The sequence below is a fragment of the Amblyomma mixtum genome, chromosome 10 (genome assembly GCF_055824585.1).
Source record: "Amblyomma mixtum isolate Tamu chromosome 10, ASM5582458v1, whole genome shotgun sequence".
Lineage (NCBI taxonomy): Eukaryota > Metazoa > Arthropoda > Arachnida > Ixodida > Ixodidae > Amblyomma > Amblyomma mixtum.
Window position 1 is genome coordinate 52,346,996 of NC_143021.1, and position 15,727 is coordinate 52,362,722.

The following is a 15,727-nucleotide window of genomic DNA, read 5'->3' on the forward strand; positions in this document are numbered from 1 at the left end:
CCTGATTGATGAGCTTAATAAGATTGCTACCAAACTCGACCTGCCACAGCTATCCGACGATGACATTGAGGCACTGCATCGCTTGCCACATAAAGAAGGAAAAATTCCGGCAGTCCTGGTCAGGTTTGCAACAAAAAACATGAGATCCAAATGGTTCGGAAAACGGAAAGACGTGAAAGACGCAGTATCGGGAATTTGGTTTCTGGAGAACCTTACCGCGACAAATCGGCGACTGCAATGGCTGACGAAAAACAAGGCGAAAGGGACGACGCTCTGGGCCACGACGCTGCCACAATGTCTCGTCGCTCATCATCTGTATTTCTACAGGTTTTGCTGCTGCCACTCCTGGGACAGCTGTTGTCGCTGCCCGCAGTACAGCTAGCTGATACCCGGGACGAAGAACCGTGCGTGAGCAAATTCCGTGGCCTGGATGAACCGCCAATCTGCTGCGACTTATCTTCGAGTCTGCTGCTTCGACCGCCGCCGTTTCTGGACACGTTCACTTTGCTCGTCGGGCAACGTGGGACGATGCTACCTACTCCGCCCCTTGAAAAGCGCGCACATTTGGACGACGCTCTGGGCCACGACGCTGCCACAATGTCTCGTCGCTCATCATCTGTATTTCTACAGATTAGTTATCTTCAAACTCGGTGTTACCGAAGCAATGATGTTTGCCTTTTGGCAGTGTCGTGGCCGCCCAGCCCTTTCAAGCGTGCTTGCTCTGCTATTGTTTATGTTTTGCGCTTGTTGCTTGTCAGTGGGGACGTAGAAGTAAACCCAGGGCCCATGACAAAGGCGCAGGAAGAGAAATTAGACACCGTGGCAGAAACCGTATTGCGACTTGAAGCAAGCAACGCCACTCTTATTGAAGCAGTAACAAAAGTGCTAAATATTCATGCGACACTGAAAACAGACCTTGAAAATCTAACCAAACGTGTTCAAGAACTTGAAACAAAACTCGAATTGGCTTCATCTGTTAGTACTTCGGCAAATCATGAAAGTGGGTTATCTAACATCGTTAATAAAATTGATGACCTAGAAAACCGGTCGCGCCGTTCAAATGTTCTGTTTTATGGTATCGCCGATAGAGACTCGTCTGAAAGTTGGGAGACGTCAGAGCAACTTGTCAACGACTTCTGCAGCGATAAGCTTGGAGTCACTGTTACTTCCGTTGCTAGGGCGCATCGTGTGGGCCGTTTCTCGACCGAGAAGGCACGGCCAATTATAGCGAAGTTTATCAATGATAAAGAAATCGACGCCATTCTAAGTAACGGCCGCAAGCTAAAGGAAACAAATTTTAGCATCTGACGTGATTATTCGCTTGCTGTCCGTAACAAACGCCGCCTGCTGCTGCAGTTCTCAAAAACGATTAAAAAAGATGGTGACCGCGTGCGCTTGGCTTTCGATAAATTGCATATCAATAAGGATACGTATCTGTGGGATGTCGCCAGTGACCGAGCGGTGCCAGTTAATCTTTCCACGACCGACTGACCGGTTCCAACAGCCACCTCATCTTTTCCAGAGTCTTCATGCTCGTCGAACACTAGTCTTAATTCAGTGAATAGCAGTAGTTTCCTTTTCACTAATATCCGAAGTGTACTTTCAAAATCTGTTGCCCTTTCTTCCCTCCTAGATTCAACGGGCGCTTCACTTCTGATATTAACTGAAACTTGGTTGGACGATACTATTCCGGATGCTAACATTCTTCTCAGTGAATCCGAATTTTGCTTTTTTCGTTGTGATAGAAAAAATAGAAAAGGGGTGGCGTCCTTATTGCTACAAAGAAACAAATATCTGCTATCCCGATCACTGTCACTACTTTTCTTGAATGTGTTTGGATACGATGCAAAATTGGTATTGCTGATGTTGTTATTGCTGCCTTCTACCGACCGCCAGATATGACTGCCACATATTCAGGTGAATTTCATAGAATATTGGGTGACTTACACGTGCGTTTTCCTAACTCCATTTTCCTTGTATTTGGTGATTTTAACTTCCCAAACATTGATTGCCCTAATCTAATTTTTCGTTGGGCTCTCAAAGCCCAACGAAAATTCGTTGGGCTCTCACAGCGGCATGCATTTGCCAAAACACTGTTTTTCGTGTGACAATAAATGCACGCCACTCTTTGAGCGCGCAAAGATAATCGGAAGGGCCAAAGACCAGAAAACACGTGAGGTCATCGAAGCCTGGCAGATTGATAAATATGGGCCCGAAAAGTGTGTAAGCGAGGCTTCGGTCCATCTGTACAAGAAGGAACTAAAGTTCCTGAACTCGATTAGATAGAGATAGCTTGTTGCGCATGCGTAGGGTTGGTGATGGAAGGAAGATGTGTTTCAATTAAACAGTTGCAAGTCCGCGCTCGTCCTGTCTACTTCTTCCCTGTGTATCGTCCTTTGCGTGGTTTTCGTTCTTAGTTCATGCATGAGGTGTATTTGTCTGGTTGTTTCCTTCATGTTCGTTTTTCCCCAGAGCTCCTTCTTTCGATGTCGTGGAGACGGTTGTACAAGGACTTAATCTGTATGCTCTTTCCTCCACCAATGTTTCGCTTTGTGTATTTTGCCTCTCCCGCCATGTACTAAATACTAAATCATTTTTCTTTAAGCTACACACTGAGACATTACGACTTAAAACATGGGCAGAGAAAAAGGGGGTATTTTCGTGTCTATGGTGAACTGTCACCTTTGTGATGCTCCTGAAACAATTCAGCATTTATTCATCAATTGTAAAGAAGCAATACTCTTCTCGGATATCATGCAACGAACATTGAAAAAAAAGGCTTAATCTGACGCCACATTCTGTACAATTTCACACTGCACTACAATGTATTGATGAGCCATTAGATATGTTATTTTTAACTGGATTGCAGAGCCTGTGGAAAACACGCATGATGGACCGACATTGTGAATCTGTTTTTTCTGTTAAAGAACATTTTTGTAGAATGATTGTATATCTAGAAGAATTGTACGCCCGGACTCAGTATGAACTGGAGTGATACTCACTCTTAGTGCTGTTTTATTCATTGCCTTTTTTCTAGTTCTGTGTTGCTTATATATGTCGCGTTATGATATTGATACATGCATTCGAAGAAGAGACAGAAGTAGCGCATGCGCTAGAAGAGGAAGAAGTTGGTTGGCTCTCTCGCGCGCGCTCGAACCACTAGGGGACCGCCGCAGGTTTTTCGTCTCTGCGCGGGTGTTCTTTTTGGCGTTGCACGCTACAGTTTGGTGGAGCAGTGCTGGGTACGCTTCCCGACCTGCAAACTCCGTACAGCGTCACTACGGACCTCACACCGGTTCACCAGCGACCCAGCCGCCGTCTCCGCGGAGAGTCGCCTGAATTTGGGCCCCTTCCCCCGCCAACAAGGACGACGCAGCCTCGACCGCCGAGTCCAACTGACATGGCCACTGACACCAGGACCCAGCCGCCGATCCAGCCTCTACCGTCGAGTCCAACTGCCATGGCCGCTGACACCAGGCCCCTGGCGCCGATCCTTTGCCACCCACCGCGAACACCGCCATCTTTTCGCGTCTACTTTTCACGTCTACGTCTACTTTGCCCTGGAAGAGTCTGCTCGGACGTGGTTTGAAAACCACGAGACTACACTTCCCACCTGGGAGACGTTTTGCCGGAGTCTCCTGGCTACGTTCCCCAACGCTGACCGCCGGGAGAAGGCTGAAGCTGCGCTGCACTCCCGAAATCAGCGCACGAACGAAAGCGTGCGCATGTACACCGAAGACATGACCCGTCTTTTCAGGCGCGCCGACCCCAACATGACAGAGGAGAAGAAGCTGCGCCATCTCATGCGTGGGGTTAAGCAGGAGCTGTTCGCGGGCCTCGTGCGCAGCCCACCCCGCACGGTGGCGGAATTTCTAACCGAGGCGACCACGATGGAGACGACGCTGCAACAACGGGCCCGCCAGTACAACCGGGACATCAACTGCATGGTGCCCGAAGGCTTTTCGTCGTGTCTCGGCGGCAGTGCAGACACCTTGCGTGAACTAATTCGCTCCGTTGTCCGGGAGGAACTGCAACGGATCCATCTGCCTCAGGTTGCACCTGCGCCGCTGGCAGCGCTGTCCGAAGTTGTCAGGGACGAGGTGCGACAGGCTGCGCAGGCACCTCCTGTCCCCGAAGCGCCATCCCGGTTCGATGACCGACCCACGTACGCATCTGTTGTACGTCGCACGACAGGCTACGGTCCCATTACCCCAACGCCTGGCGTGAGCAACATCGGCACATGTCACGCAAGCGTGCCTGGCTACGGTGTGACCCCGTCGACCTCCGTGAGTAACATCGCCACGTATTCTGCAACCGCATCTGCTACAGCTGGGCCACGCCCTCGCAAGTCGGATTTGTGGCGTACACCGGACCGCAGGCCTCTCTGCTACCACTGTGGGGAGCCTGGTCACCTCTACCGCGCCTGTCCGTACCGCCAAGTGGGCCTTCGCGGTTTCCATCCCGACGCACCCTGCCCTCAGAACGGCGAACGACCGCATGAGATTGCACAGCATCTCTGGGCACGCCAGAACCCTGCCTACTCTGGAAGGCGCGAGTCCCGTTCCCCTTCGCCTCTCCGTTATCGCTCTTCCAGCCCTGGCCGCCAGAGTAGCTCTGCTGGCCGTCGCTCGCCGAGTCCGCGTCGGGAAAACTAACACCAGCGACCTCTGGAGGCAAGGCCGCTGACGTCGGGACGTGTCAAGATCCTCCATCGCGGAACCCTCGAGCCGACGATACCCGGACAGAGAGAGGCAGCGACAGTATCAGATACGCTGCATCCGATTTGCGTGTGACAATTGATGGCACTGACATTACCGCGCTGCTCGATACCGGTGCTGATTACTCTGTTATGAGCCGTGCCTTCGCTGGAGAACTTAAGAAGGTTCTGACACCGTGGACGGGGACCCCCATTCGCACCGCTGGTGGCCACCTAATTTCCCCTGTGGGCAAGTGCACGGCTAGAGTTGGGATTAGTGGTTTTACGTACGTTGGTGAATTTGTCGTACTCCCCGAGTGTTCCAGAGACTTGATTCTGGGGATCGACTTCCTGCAGTCGAACGGCGCTGTGATTGACTTTCAGGAGGCACGTGTCACGTTCTCGACCAAACAGGCCGTGGCGCGCTTTGACTCCCGCGATCCCTGCAGCAACGCTCTGCGCATTGTCGAGAACGACGTCACGGTGCCGCCGCGGTGCAGTGTTCTGGTGCTCGTGCGGAACGACCTCTTTCATGACTACGAGGGCCTAGCGGACAGCCATAGTCCACTGCTGCTTAAGCGGGGACTTGCCGTTGCAAGAGGTCTCGTCCAACTACGTGACGGCCGCACCCACGTCCTCCTGACTAACTTTGCCAACGAATATCAGCACCTGGCCAAAGGCATGGCTATTGCCTTCCTCCACGACGTTGCTGAGGTTATAGGTTTGTGCACCGTGGGAGGACCCTCTCCGGAGTATGCTGGCCCACATCACGTTCTTCAGTCAGTCAGAATAAATCCTGCCTTGCCGTCGGTTCAGAGGGATCTTCTGTCGGCCCTCTTGGCAGAATTTGCGGACTGTTTCGCTACGTGCTCGAAGGTCGGCCGAACTCCACTCGCCAAGCATCGTATCATCACTGACGACACTACGCGACCCGTCTGCCAGCGCCCATATCGTGTTTCCCCGGTGGAGAGAGAAGCCATTCAGAATCAGGTTGCCGAGATGCTTGCAGACGATGTCATTCAGCCGTCCACCAGTCCGTGGGCATCGCCTGTGGTTCTTGTCAAAAAGAAGGACAATACTCTGCGTTTCTGCGTGGACTACAGGAAACTTAACAGCGTGACCAAAAAGGACGTTTACCCGCTGCCCAGGATAGATGACGCGCTCGACCGATTGCGGAACGCCAGATACTTCTCTTCATTGGATCTTAAAAGCGGGTACTAGCAAATCGAAGTTGACGAGAGAGACCGGGAGAAGACGGCTTTCGTGACGCCTGACGGCCTCTATGAGTTTAAAGTGCTCCCATTTGGTCTGTGCTCAGCACCGGCCACTTTCCAACGCATGATGGACACTGTCCTCTCCGGCTTGAAATGGCAGTCCTGCCTGGTGTACCTGGACGATGTCGTTATATTTTCGCCCACCTTTGACCAACACTTGGAGCGGTTGCGCATTGTGCTACAAGCGCTCAAATCCGCGCAACTCACCATCAAAGCCGAGAAATGCCATTTTGGCTTTGAGGAACTTCGCTTTCTTGGTCACGTTGTCAGCGCACAAGGTGTTCGCCCGGACCCTGACAAGACTGCTGCCGTCTCAGGTTTTCCACGCCCAACTGACAAGAAGGCCGTTCGCCGGTTTTTAGGCCTGTGCTCCTATTATAGGCGCTTTATTCAAGATTTCTCGAAAATCGCGGAACCGCTGAACGCACTGACCCGTGACGACACGCCCTTCCTGTGGGGGACCGACGAAGAGGCTGCATTTGTCGAGCTTCGCAGCCGTCTGCAAAGCACTCCGATACTCGGCCATTTCGACGAGCATGCTGCCACGGACATCCACACTGACGCCAGCAATGTTGGCCTTGGTGCAGTACTGATCCAGTGGCAAGACGGTGCAGAACGGGTCATCAGTTATGCTAGTCGGACACTTACGCGCTCCGAGACCAATTATTCTACGACGGAGAAAGAATGTCTTGCAGTGATATGGGCCATCTGCAAGTTCCGACCGTACCTCTACGGACGACCCTTCCGTGTGGTAAGCGACCACCACTCCTTATGCTGGCTGGCAAGCCTCAAAGACCCCTCAGGACGCTTGGCTAGATGGAGCTTACGCTTGCAAGAATACGACTTAACAGTAGTTTACAAGTCTGGCCGCAAGCATCAGGATGCGGATTGTCTGTCGCGCGCGCCTATCCCAATCAATACCGAAGAAACCACCGATGAGTTTCCTTTCCTGGGCTCTGTTAGTACCACCCAAATGGCGCAGCTTCAGAGGGCGGACACGGAGTTGGCGCCGCTCATCGATTACCTCGAAGGCAGTGACGCTCCCATTCCGCGTGTTTTTCTTCGAGGGCTTCACACCTTCACTTTACGGTCTGGTGTTCTCTACAAGCGCAACTTTGCCAACAGCGAAGAAGTGTTCCTACTCGTCGTACCATCACAGCTGCGGTCTGAGATCTGGAGTGCCTGTCATGATGCACCATCGGCCGGCCACCTTGGAGTCAGCCGTACACTCGCGCGGATTAGACAAAAGTATTATTGGCCCAGGTTACTCCCATCGGTGCGGGCCTACGTCAAAACATGCCGTGAATGCCAACGTCTGAAGACTCCTCCATTGAAACCGGCCGGATTTCTTCACCCCGTCGATCCACCGAAGACCCCTTTCCATCAAGTGGGCATGGACCTCCTTGGCCCATTTCCGAAGTCTTCGTCTGGAAAGCGTTGGATAGTCGTTGCGACTGACTACCTCGCACGGTACGCTGAGACCACGTCTCTTGCCAAAGGCACTGCTGCTGAAGTGGCGCAGTTCTTCGTCCACAACATTGTCTTGCGTCATGGAGCACCCGCCGTTGTTGTTACTGACCGGGAACTGCTTTCACGGCCCGCTTAACCCAGTCCGTGATGACTCTGACGCACACGAGCCACCGACGTGCTACGGCGTATCACCCGCAGACAAACGGGTTGGTAGAGCGACTCAACCGCACACTAGCCGACATGCTATCAATGTACGTTGACGTCGAGCATCGAACTTGGGACGCCATTCTGCCGTACGCAACGTTTGCGTACAACACCGCCCTGCAGGAAACAACCCGACTGACCCCCTTTCAGCTTGTCTTCGGTCGCCAGGTGACCACTCCGTTGGATGCTATGTTGCCCGTCGACCCGTACTGCGACTCAGACGCTGACATCGACGTAGATACCTTCGTTCAGCGTGCTGAGGAAGCGCGTCAACTGGCCCGCCTGCGCATACACCGTCAACAGGAGGCTGACGCCACTAAGTACAACTGTGGACGCCGTTTCGTCAGTTATGCTCCCGGCGACCTTGTGTGGATTTGGATACCTGTTCGTCGCCGCGGGCTCTCTGAAAAGCTGCTGCGCCGATACTTCGGCCCTTACAAAGTAGTGCGCCGCATCAGTGATGTGACTTATGCAGTTGCTCCCGCCCCGACAGCTTGTTCATCGCGCCGGTCGCACCGAACTGAAGTCGTACACGTTGTTCGCATGAAGCCTTACCACGACCGGCTACCTGACTGAACTGCGGTCCACTGCAGCTGTGTTCTACCCTTTCGCTGACTTTTCACTCCCAGCCGCATCGTGTCGATGCTGCAGAAGAGGGGGGCAGTGATACATGCATTCGAAGAAGAGACAGAAGTAGCGCATGCGCTAGAAGAGGAAGAAGTTGGTTGGCTCTCTCGCGCGCGCTCGAACCACTAGGGGACCGCCGCAGGTTTTTCGTCTCTGCGCGGGTGTTCTTTTTGGCGCTGCACGCTACAATATATTAGCTATGTGCTCCGAATTGACTTTTTTCTCGTGCTTCGTTGCTCATGTGTGTCGATGTACCACTGCCTTCTTAATGTTTGCAGATAGCTAATGTACATAAAACATCGTTATTATAATAAATACCATGTTGAAAAAAAGAAAACGTGCAGTGGCCTGGAGGTTAAAGCATCTGCTCACATTTGGGATCCTGGTTCGATCCTCAGTGCTGCCAGGTTCCCGCCAGATTTTTAATGGGTTTAAGATGTCCTCCGGCCTGGTACTCAGGTTTTTTTGGGGTGGAATGCTTGGAAAAGGGTCTCTGACTAACCCCAAGACGCAATGCAAGAAACTGCTCTTTTGACCTAGAGAACACTGCTGTCATCAAGGGGTGGTATTCTCCCGGTGTCGCCTTTTGCGACATGTCGCATTCGCTCTTCGCTGATTGGCTCGAGCCGCGGTGACGGCGGTGTGACGACACAGATCTGCCTTCCTGCTACGTCATCGTGACGTCACCCCAATTTACTACGCTTAGTCTAACAACGGAATGCGCTGAAGCGATTTGCGCTGGCGACGGGCTACGAAATTGATACTAAACGCCAAGGATCCCACTCTCCTTGCCTGGTTTTTGAGTTGCGAAGAAGAGTGGCGTGTCCGAGGACATCGCGACCAGTTTGCCTTGGCCGACGAATCTTGTCGGCGGCATTACCGGCTGTCGAAGAGCACAGCACTGTGGCTACCATCTGCTGAGCCGGACTGCCACTTGCCATGCGAACTTACTTTGCGCCGTCGTAAACAGACGCCGAAGCAGACGGTGCCCGCTGCGACGAGATGGCCTTGGCAGCGCTTGCGCTCTCGGCTACATGACCCTTCAAGGCGTTTTAATGCACATTAGTGCAGCGAAACAGTGTCTGCACGAGCCAAAGAAGATTTGAGCAAATAGACTGGAGTCCAGTTTATGAGGTTACAGATCCTGACAAAGCATATGATATATTTATAAGCATCATAAAACCGGTATATATTGAATGCTTCCCATATCGAAGCACCAGAAAACCAAAGAGTGCTCGCAAGCCATGGATAAACAAAGAATGTTTAAAGATGATAAAAAACAAAAACTACCTTTATAATTGTTTCATTAAGAATAGAAGCACTGATGACTTTCTTATATTTAAGGCGTACAGAAACAAGGTGACATCATTTCTGCGTCAGGCAAAGAAAGAGTACTTCCATAGTCTATTCAACAAGGATGTTCTGAAGCGAAGTGATAAAGTATGGAAACAAATTAATACCATTATTAACCCATCCAAGAGCATTAATGAACTGGAAGTCATGATAGATGATGAGACGTTATCAGGAAAAAAGCTGGCTGATTCTTTTAACGATTTCTTTGTGTCTGTTGCGCATACTATTCATGACCCTACTTGCATGAGATATCTTGGTCAATCGAACTCGTTTACCGCTTTATTACCGCTTACCGTTTACCGTTTACCGCTTTATTATGCGATGCTTTAATAGCCTCAAAAATAGCAAGTCGAAGGACGTGGATGGGTTCCAGATCCAACCGTTCAAACATGTAATTGATGTCCTTTGTCCTATGTTAGACCATGTCTTTAACTGCTGTTTCGCCCAGGGCACCTTTCCTAGTAGAATGCAAACTGCGAGGGTCATCGTAATTCATAAAGGAGGGGATACTAACAATTTATCCAATTACCGTCCGATATCTATACTCCCGTTATTTTCCAAATGTTTAGAAAAGCTGTTACATAGCAGGATTCTAGGTTTTTGCGAAAAGCATAAGTTGATCACACCCAGTCAGCATGGATTTAGGAAATTACACTCCACTGAGACCGCTCTTCTTACACAGAAGGAGCTGATTTTAGAATCTTTCGAACACAAAGAACTAACACTAGGCATTTTTATAGATTTTTCTAAGGCATTCGATCGCGTTAATCACGAAACCTTACTACTAAAACTAGACAGATATGGCTTCCGAGGTTGTTTTTATAGTATCATTAAATCATATTTAGAGGCCTGAATTCAGCAGGTTGTGATTGATAACACACTATCTGACCCCAAGCATATTGCTGCCGGCGTACCCCAGGGTAGCATACTCGGACCGCTACTTTTTAATCTCTACATTAATGATATTGTAAACATTGACCCTAACACAACTTTTGTTATCTACGCTGATGACACCAGCCTATTTTTCAGGGCACCATGTGTATCGAGTCTGGAAGTAAATGCTACGAGGTCCCTACGTTCGCTACACCACTGGTCACTTTCCAATTCGCTGAATATCAATATAAGCAAAACAAAAGCTGTGCTTTTTAGACCCCGTAATAAGTCTGTTTCTGAGTTAACGTTATCACTCGGTTCATCAAAAATACACGTCTCCTCTTCCGTTAAAAGCCTTGGTGTCACATTCCACGAGAACTTATCTTGGGATGTTCATGTTGATAATACAGCTGCCAAAATTTCAAGAGTAGTAGGTATCCTCTCCAAGTTTCGGTACTACTTTCCACAATGCATAAAAAAACTTTTGTACGACTCTTTGTTCACCAGTGTTATAACTTATTGTTTCTTAGTCTGGGGTACAACCACTGTCTCCAATATTACAAAACTCCATGTACTACAGAAAAAAGCAGTTCGTGCAATTAACAACATTCCAAATGATGCACACACCAAACCTGTCTTTGAGGCATTACACATTGTACCTATTGTGCAATTGTACTCTGTCCTGCTGCGCAAAAAGTACACATCAAATATTAATCAAGGAACTGCATTCCTCGCTGATTTGTCTAGACTAACATGCAGAGAACGCCCCTACAATACGCGCATCGGAGACAACTGGTATTTACCGCGAACGCGAACTAACTACGGCAGACAAATGCTGTCCTACAATATCCCGTCCATTTTAAACAATTTGTGAAAAACTGTCATTAGTGAAGAGTAACAGCATATAGTTTCTTTCTTTAGTGTACTAACTCAGCCTGCTTTTATGCCTTCCCTCTTTACGTGATATGTTTGATGGTTATGTGTTTTTTTGATGCCCTGAACGTGTTCATTTTCGATACAATGTGCTTATGTTTTAAATATGTCACAGGCATAACATATAATGTACCGTTGTGTGATTGTGAGTTTTTGTGAACAATGTAGTTGCTGTAGGGGGCGGGGACCTCCGTCAAGCCTCTATAGGCTTTTTGTCCCCGCTCCCCACATCCTTGATGTGAAAATAAACCTGATTGATTGATTGATTGATTGATTGATTGATTGATTGATTAAAGCAATGTGACGACTTTTACAAACCTACAACTGAACATTAGAGAGTTTTAGTATTGCGGGCTTTGCGTAATTGCGTGCATAGCGGGTCCAGAGTGCGCATGCACAGAATGCTAATGGGGAAATAGCGTTCGCGTACGAAGGCAATCGGCAGTTGCGGCTTTTGCGCCCTTAGCGTGAAAACATGGCGGCGTCCTTCCAGGTGAGAGCCGCCCGCTTCAGCCAATTCAGCAGTCCTTGTGATTCCGGTCGGCATGTTTACCGGCAAGTACTGGTGTTGTTGCTTTTTGCTATGACTTACCTTGCTTCAACGATAAAGTTTAAGCTGCAATTCAGCCTAGTTTTTGAGATACGCTCTCGATTCTGGAGCGCGCAAGCCTAATGGGACCTCCAGCTACACTGCTACCGTCTGCAACTGCCTGAAACGCAGCCGAAACCTAGCACAACCGTCCGGAACGAAACAAAAATAGATTTGGAGCTTTTTCGCGGTGTTTTATAGACTTAAATGAAGTAAAGCGAGTTTATATTAAATTTGCAAATGTTTTTGAACATTAGACGTCATGTGATGGCAAATGTTCTTGCTATCAAAGATACGAAACTACTGCTGCTAGTGAATCAGCAGTGGTAAATTGTCGCTTCTCAGAGTGAATGAAAGCACCGCCGACGAAAGTGCAGGCGGCGTTTTCCGCTTCTTCGAGCAACTGTACGCACTTTTTTTAGGCCCCGCCCTAATGCGACATGTCGCAAACGGCGTCACCGGGAGAATACCACCCAAGAAAGGCAAACAATGTGTTAGACGGGAAATCATGGAATTAGAACAAAGTGCCAGCGACGGCCAAGGCTAACACAGCACGGCTTCCACAGCCGTCTCGGACAAAGAGCTGAACTACTTAAAGGTGCACTTAAGAGGATTCTGAACTTGTCTTTTTGCCGCGGGAACTTGACGTACACGTTCCCAGCATTCTTAGGAGCTGCGACTTATTGCCTTGTGTGGCCGATTTCCTCAATTAAATCTAATTAACGTCCGGCTCCCGCCTTTTTTTTTTGAATTCGGCCTCATACGATGGGCGGAGTCTACCAACGCGTCGAGTGCCTTTCAGCTAGTTCCGTGGAGGCTTGCCGCTCCGTCATCGGCGGAGTAATACGTAGTAATACGCGGAGTGACTTTTGAAAATGCGCACGTTGTTGGCCGAACTACGTTCAGCCATTTGTGTTTTTGTAAGCCGATGAGATGGACATCGACGATCTCACAGAGCTTGAAAGAGAGATTCTTCGGCGGACGGCAGATTTAGGCGCCATCTCTTACGATAGTACGCCTTTGCGCGATACGGCCGAAGGTAGCAGCAGTGGCCATCCGTCCGGCCGTACCACGGACGAAGACTCGGACGCCGATGGCTCCGAGGACGGCTGGCAACGAGTGGGAAACGTGGACTGGTGAGTGATATGAACTCTATTATGCTCGTGGCACGCATCGCTGACATTCGTTTTCTGCGAAGGTGCCAGTGCGACGGCTGCGCTGCCATGCCGACAGCCATCGAGAACGTCTGCTGCCGGGAATGCCCGGCCGCCGTTAAAAAGCAGCCGGGGCACAACTGCATCACAGCGCACCCCGAGTTCGGGTATCTTTGCCTGGACGAGGGTGTGCTGCAGCTTGCATATTTAAACATGCGGCATTACCGGCAGCCAGGCATGGGCGACACCGCGAACGAGTAAGTACAACTGCAAGCTTCACGGATTGCGTAATAACGCGACCGGTGCTAGCTCTTGCAACTACGTTTATTGACCACAGTGCGATCTAAAGCGCATACGCATGCGGTGCTGTTCTATTTAAAAAAAACGACAGAGAATGCCTAAAACTTCGTATACAGTGCGGAATCACGGTGTGCTATGGCCATAACCACTGCAAAAGACTGCAGCTGTCCACTGCGCAAACAAATGGGATCAGGATAGTTTGCACTGACAAAGCCCATTACTGTGCAGGAGACAGACTCATTCTCCTTTCAGGAATTAGATTACGAGCTATATAGCATAAGAAGCATGGAACCTTTTTTTTACCTTACATGCTGTCATTTTCAGAAAAAGGAACCTTATTTAGTTTCAGGAACGGCTGAAAATAAGGCAGACCTTATTGACTGCTAGTCTAATACATGTCCGGGTTCAGGTACGTCGGGATTTTGGCTGGTTTAAATTTATCTTTATTGCAGTTGGCAGCAACTGCTGAGCCAATTCGAAATTTCAAAGGAGATTGTCCTATCAGAAGTGGGCTTCTGGCACCTATATATATAAATTTCCTTAGTTGCAGTGATAACATAAATACTAGTAAGTGTGATGAAAAGTGTGCTTTTGGAGCATTTAGCAGAGTTGTAGAACTTGGTTCCCATATATGGAATTGTACATAGTGTATATTGCCGCCCAACACCTATCCTTTCTTACTATCGCTCCCCCCTTTCTTTCCCTCTCCCTGTCCTTTTATTCTCGCTAGCCGCAGCTCAGGTTTGGATGGCAGATGCCGCGGCTAGCAACATCGTTAGCTTCCATTGTTATTTTTTTTATTATCAATAAAGAGCCACTAGCAACAACAAGGGAGGTCAGCTTGAGACATCTAGAAAAGAGTGAACATTGGGCCTCAACCTTGGTGTGCATGCTTACTCAAGTCACCATTGTTTAGTGTAGTTACAGGAATGATTGTTTTTGGTTCAAATGAGTAAATATGCAGAACAGGCACTCTTCTGGCTGAATTAAAAAAATTAGGAGGCGGCTAGGGGTCAGAACATTCTGTCCCCTCCCGACTTGGATGCGCATCTGATCAACTTCATCCTGTGTACTGCTTGCTACATCTAATCATTGGCATTGTTTCAGGCACTACCGGTTTGCTGCCTACAGGCAGTGTGTGCTCTGGCTGTGGGGGCGGCTTGGGCGCCACAACAGAAGGCCCCTGCCCTCCTGCATGGTGAAGGCAATAAGGGCAAAATATCCTGCTGAAAACCATGTAGGTTTTCAGCTTGCAACTCCTTAAAGCGGGTAGACGACGACGACGACCAAGAGCGTGGGAAGAGTAGAAGACGACAACGAAGTTCGGACTGTGTTCTCGGTGCCGCTAGCAGCTGTTCTTTCCTATTTGTAAATATATTCTTTCCCGCAACATATTTGGTGGAGGTGCGGCTTTCCCCTACGTCTACCAACGACGGAGCACCGCAGCGGCCGCCAGTTGCCTTCCCTCATCATGACCCAAGACGCCTCCCAGCAAACCTCAGCCCCGGCCATGACATCACTCGTTCTTTCTCCCCCTTGTGACCCTGGGACATTTTCTGGTACCGACAACACTGACGTCGACGACTGGATCAACATGTACGAGCGAGTGAGTACCTACAACCGCTGGGATCCGACCCTTATGCTCGCAAATGTAATATTCTACCTAAAAGACACTGCCCGGGTCTGGTATGAGACCCACGAAGACCATCTAACCAGCTGGGACGTGTGCAAAGAGAAACTCCGCGAATTGTTTGGACCGCCGCTCGGCCGAACACTTGCTGCTAAGAAGGACCTCGCCTCCCGAGCTCAAACATCTACGGAGTCCTATGTGTCGTACATTCAAGATGTGCTGGCCCTCTGTCACAAAGTTGACACCAACATGCCCGAGTCTGACAAAGTCGGTCACGTGTTGAAGGGAATCGCCGACGATGCCTTCAACTTGCTCGTATACAAGAACTGCACTACAGTCGACGGAATTATTAAGGAATGTCGACGCTTCGAGGAAGCCAAAAGCAGGCGTATTAGCCAGCCGTACACACGCCTCCCCAACACGGCTGCGACTTCTTCATGTGAAGACCTGCGACACAGGGAAACTTCAGCGCCCCCAGAAAATGTGACCCGCATCATCCGACGCGAGCTCGAAGCTATGTCCCCTGCCCCCCTGCATCTACATGATGGCGACAACCGCTTGCCTACCATCTCTCTGGTACAAGCTGTCGTCCGCCAAGAGTTTGCAAACCTTGGTTTCCAGCCC

General features: G+C 49.8%; 2 protein-coding genes across 2 annotated transcripts; both read left to right on the forward strand.

The window, feature by feature from the left end:
• The first annotated feature begins 237 nt into the window (after positions 1-237).
• Positions 238-2,428, forward strand: LOC149325792 (uncharacterized). Its single transcript, XM_089564385.1, has 2 exons — positions 238-712; positions 2,418-2,428. Exons 1-2 carry the CDS (start codon positions 238-240, stop codon positions 2,426-2,428), a joined length of 486 nt encoding a protein of 161 aa, XP_089420511.1.
• Positions 2,429-12,860: 10,432 nt separating this feature from the next.
• Positions 12,861-14,905, forward strand: LOC149325793 (uncharacterized). The gene is made up of 3 exons (XM_089563911.1): positions 12,861-13,155; positions 13,218-13,430; positions 14,581-14,905. The coding sequence occupies exons 1-3, from the start codon at positions 12,953-12,955 to the stop codon at positions 14,735-14,737; spliced, it is 573 nt and encodes a 190-aa protein (XP_089420037.1). The 5' UTR covers positions 12,861-12,952; the 3' UTR covers positions 14,738-14,905.
• Positions 14,906-15,727: the final 822 nt, after the last annotated feature.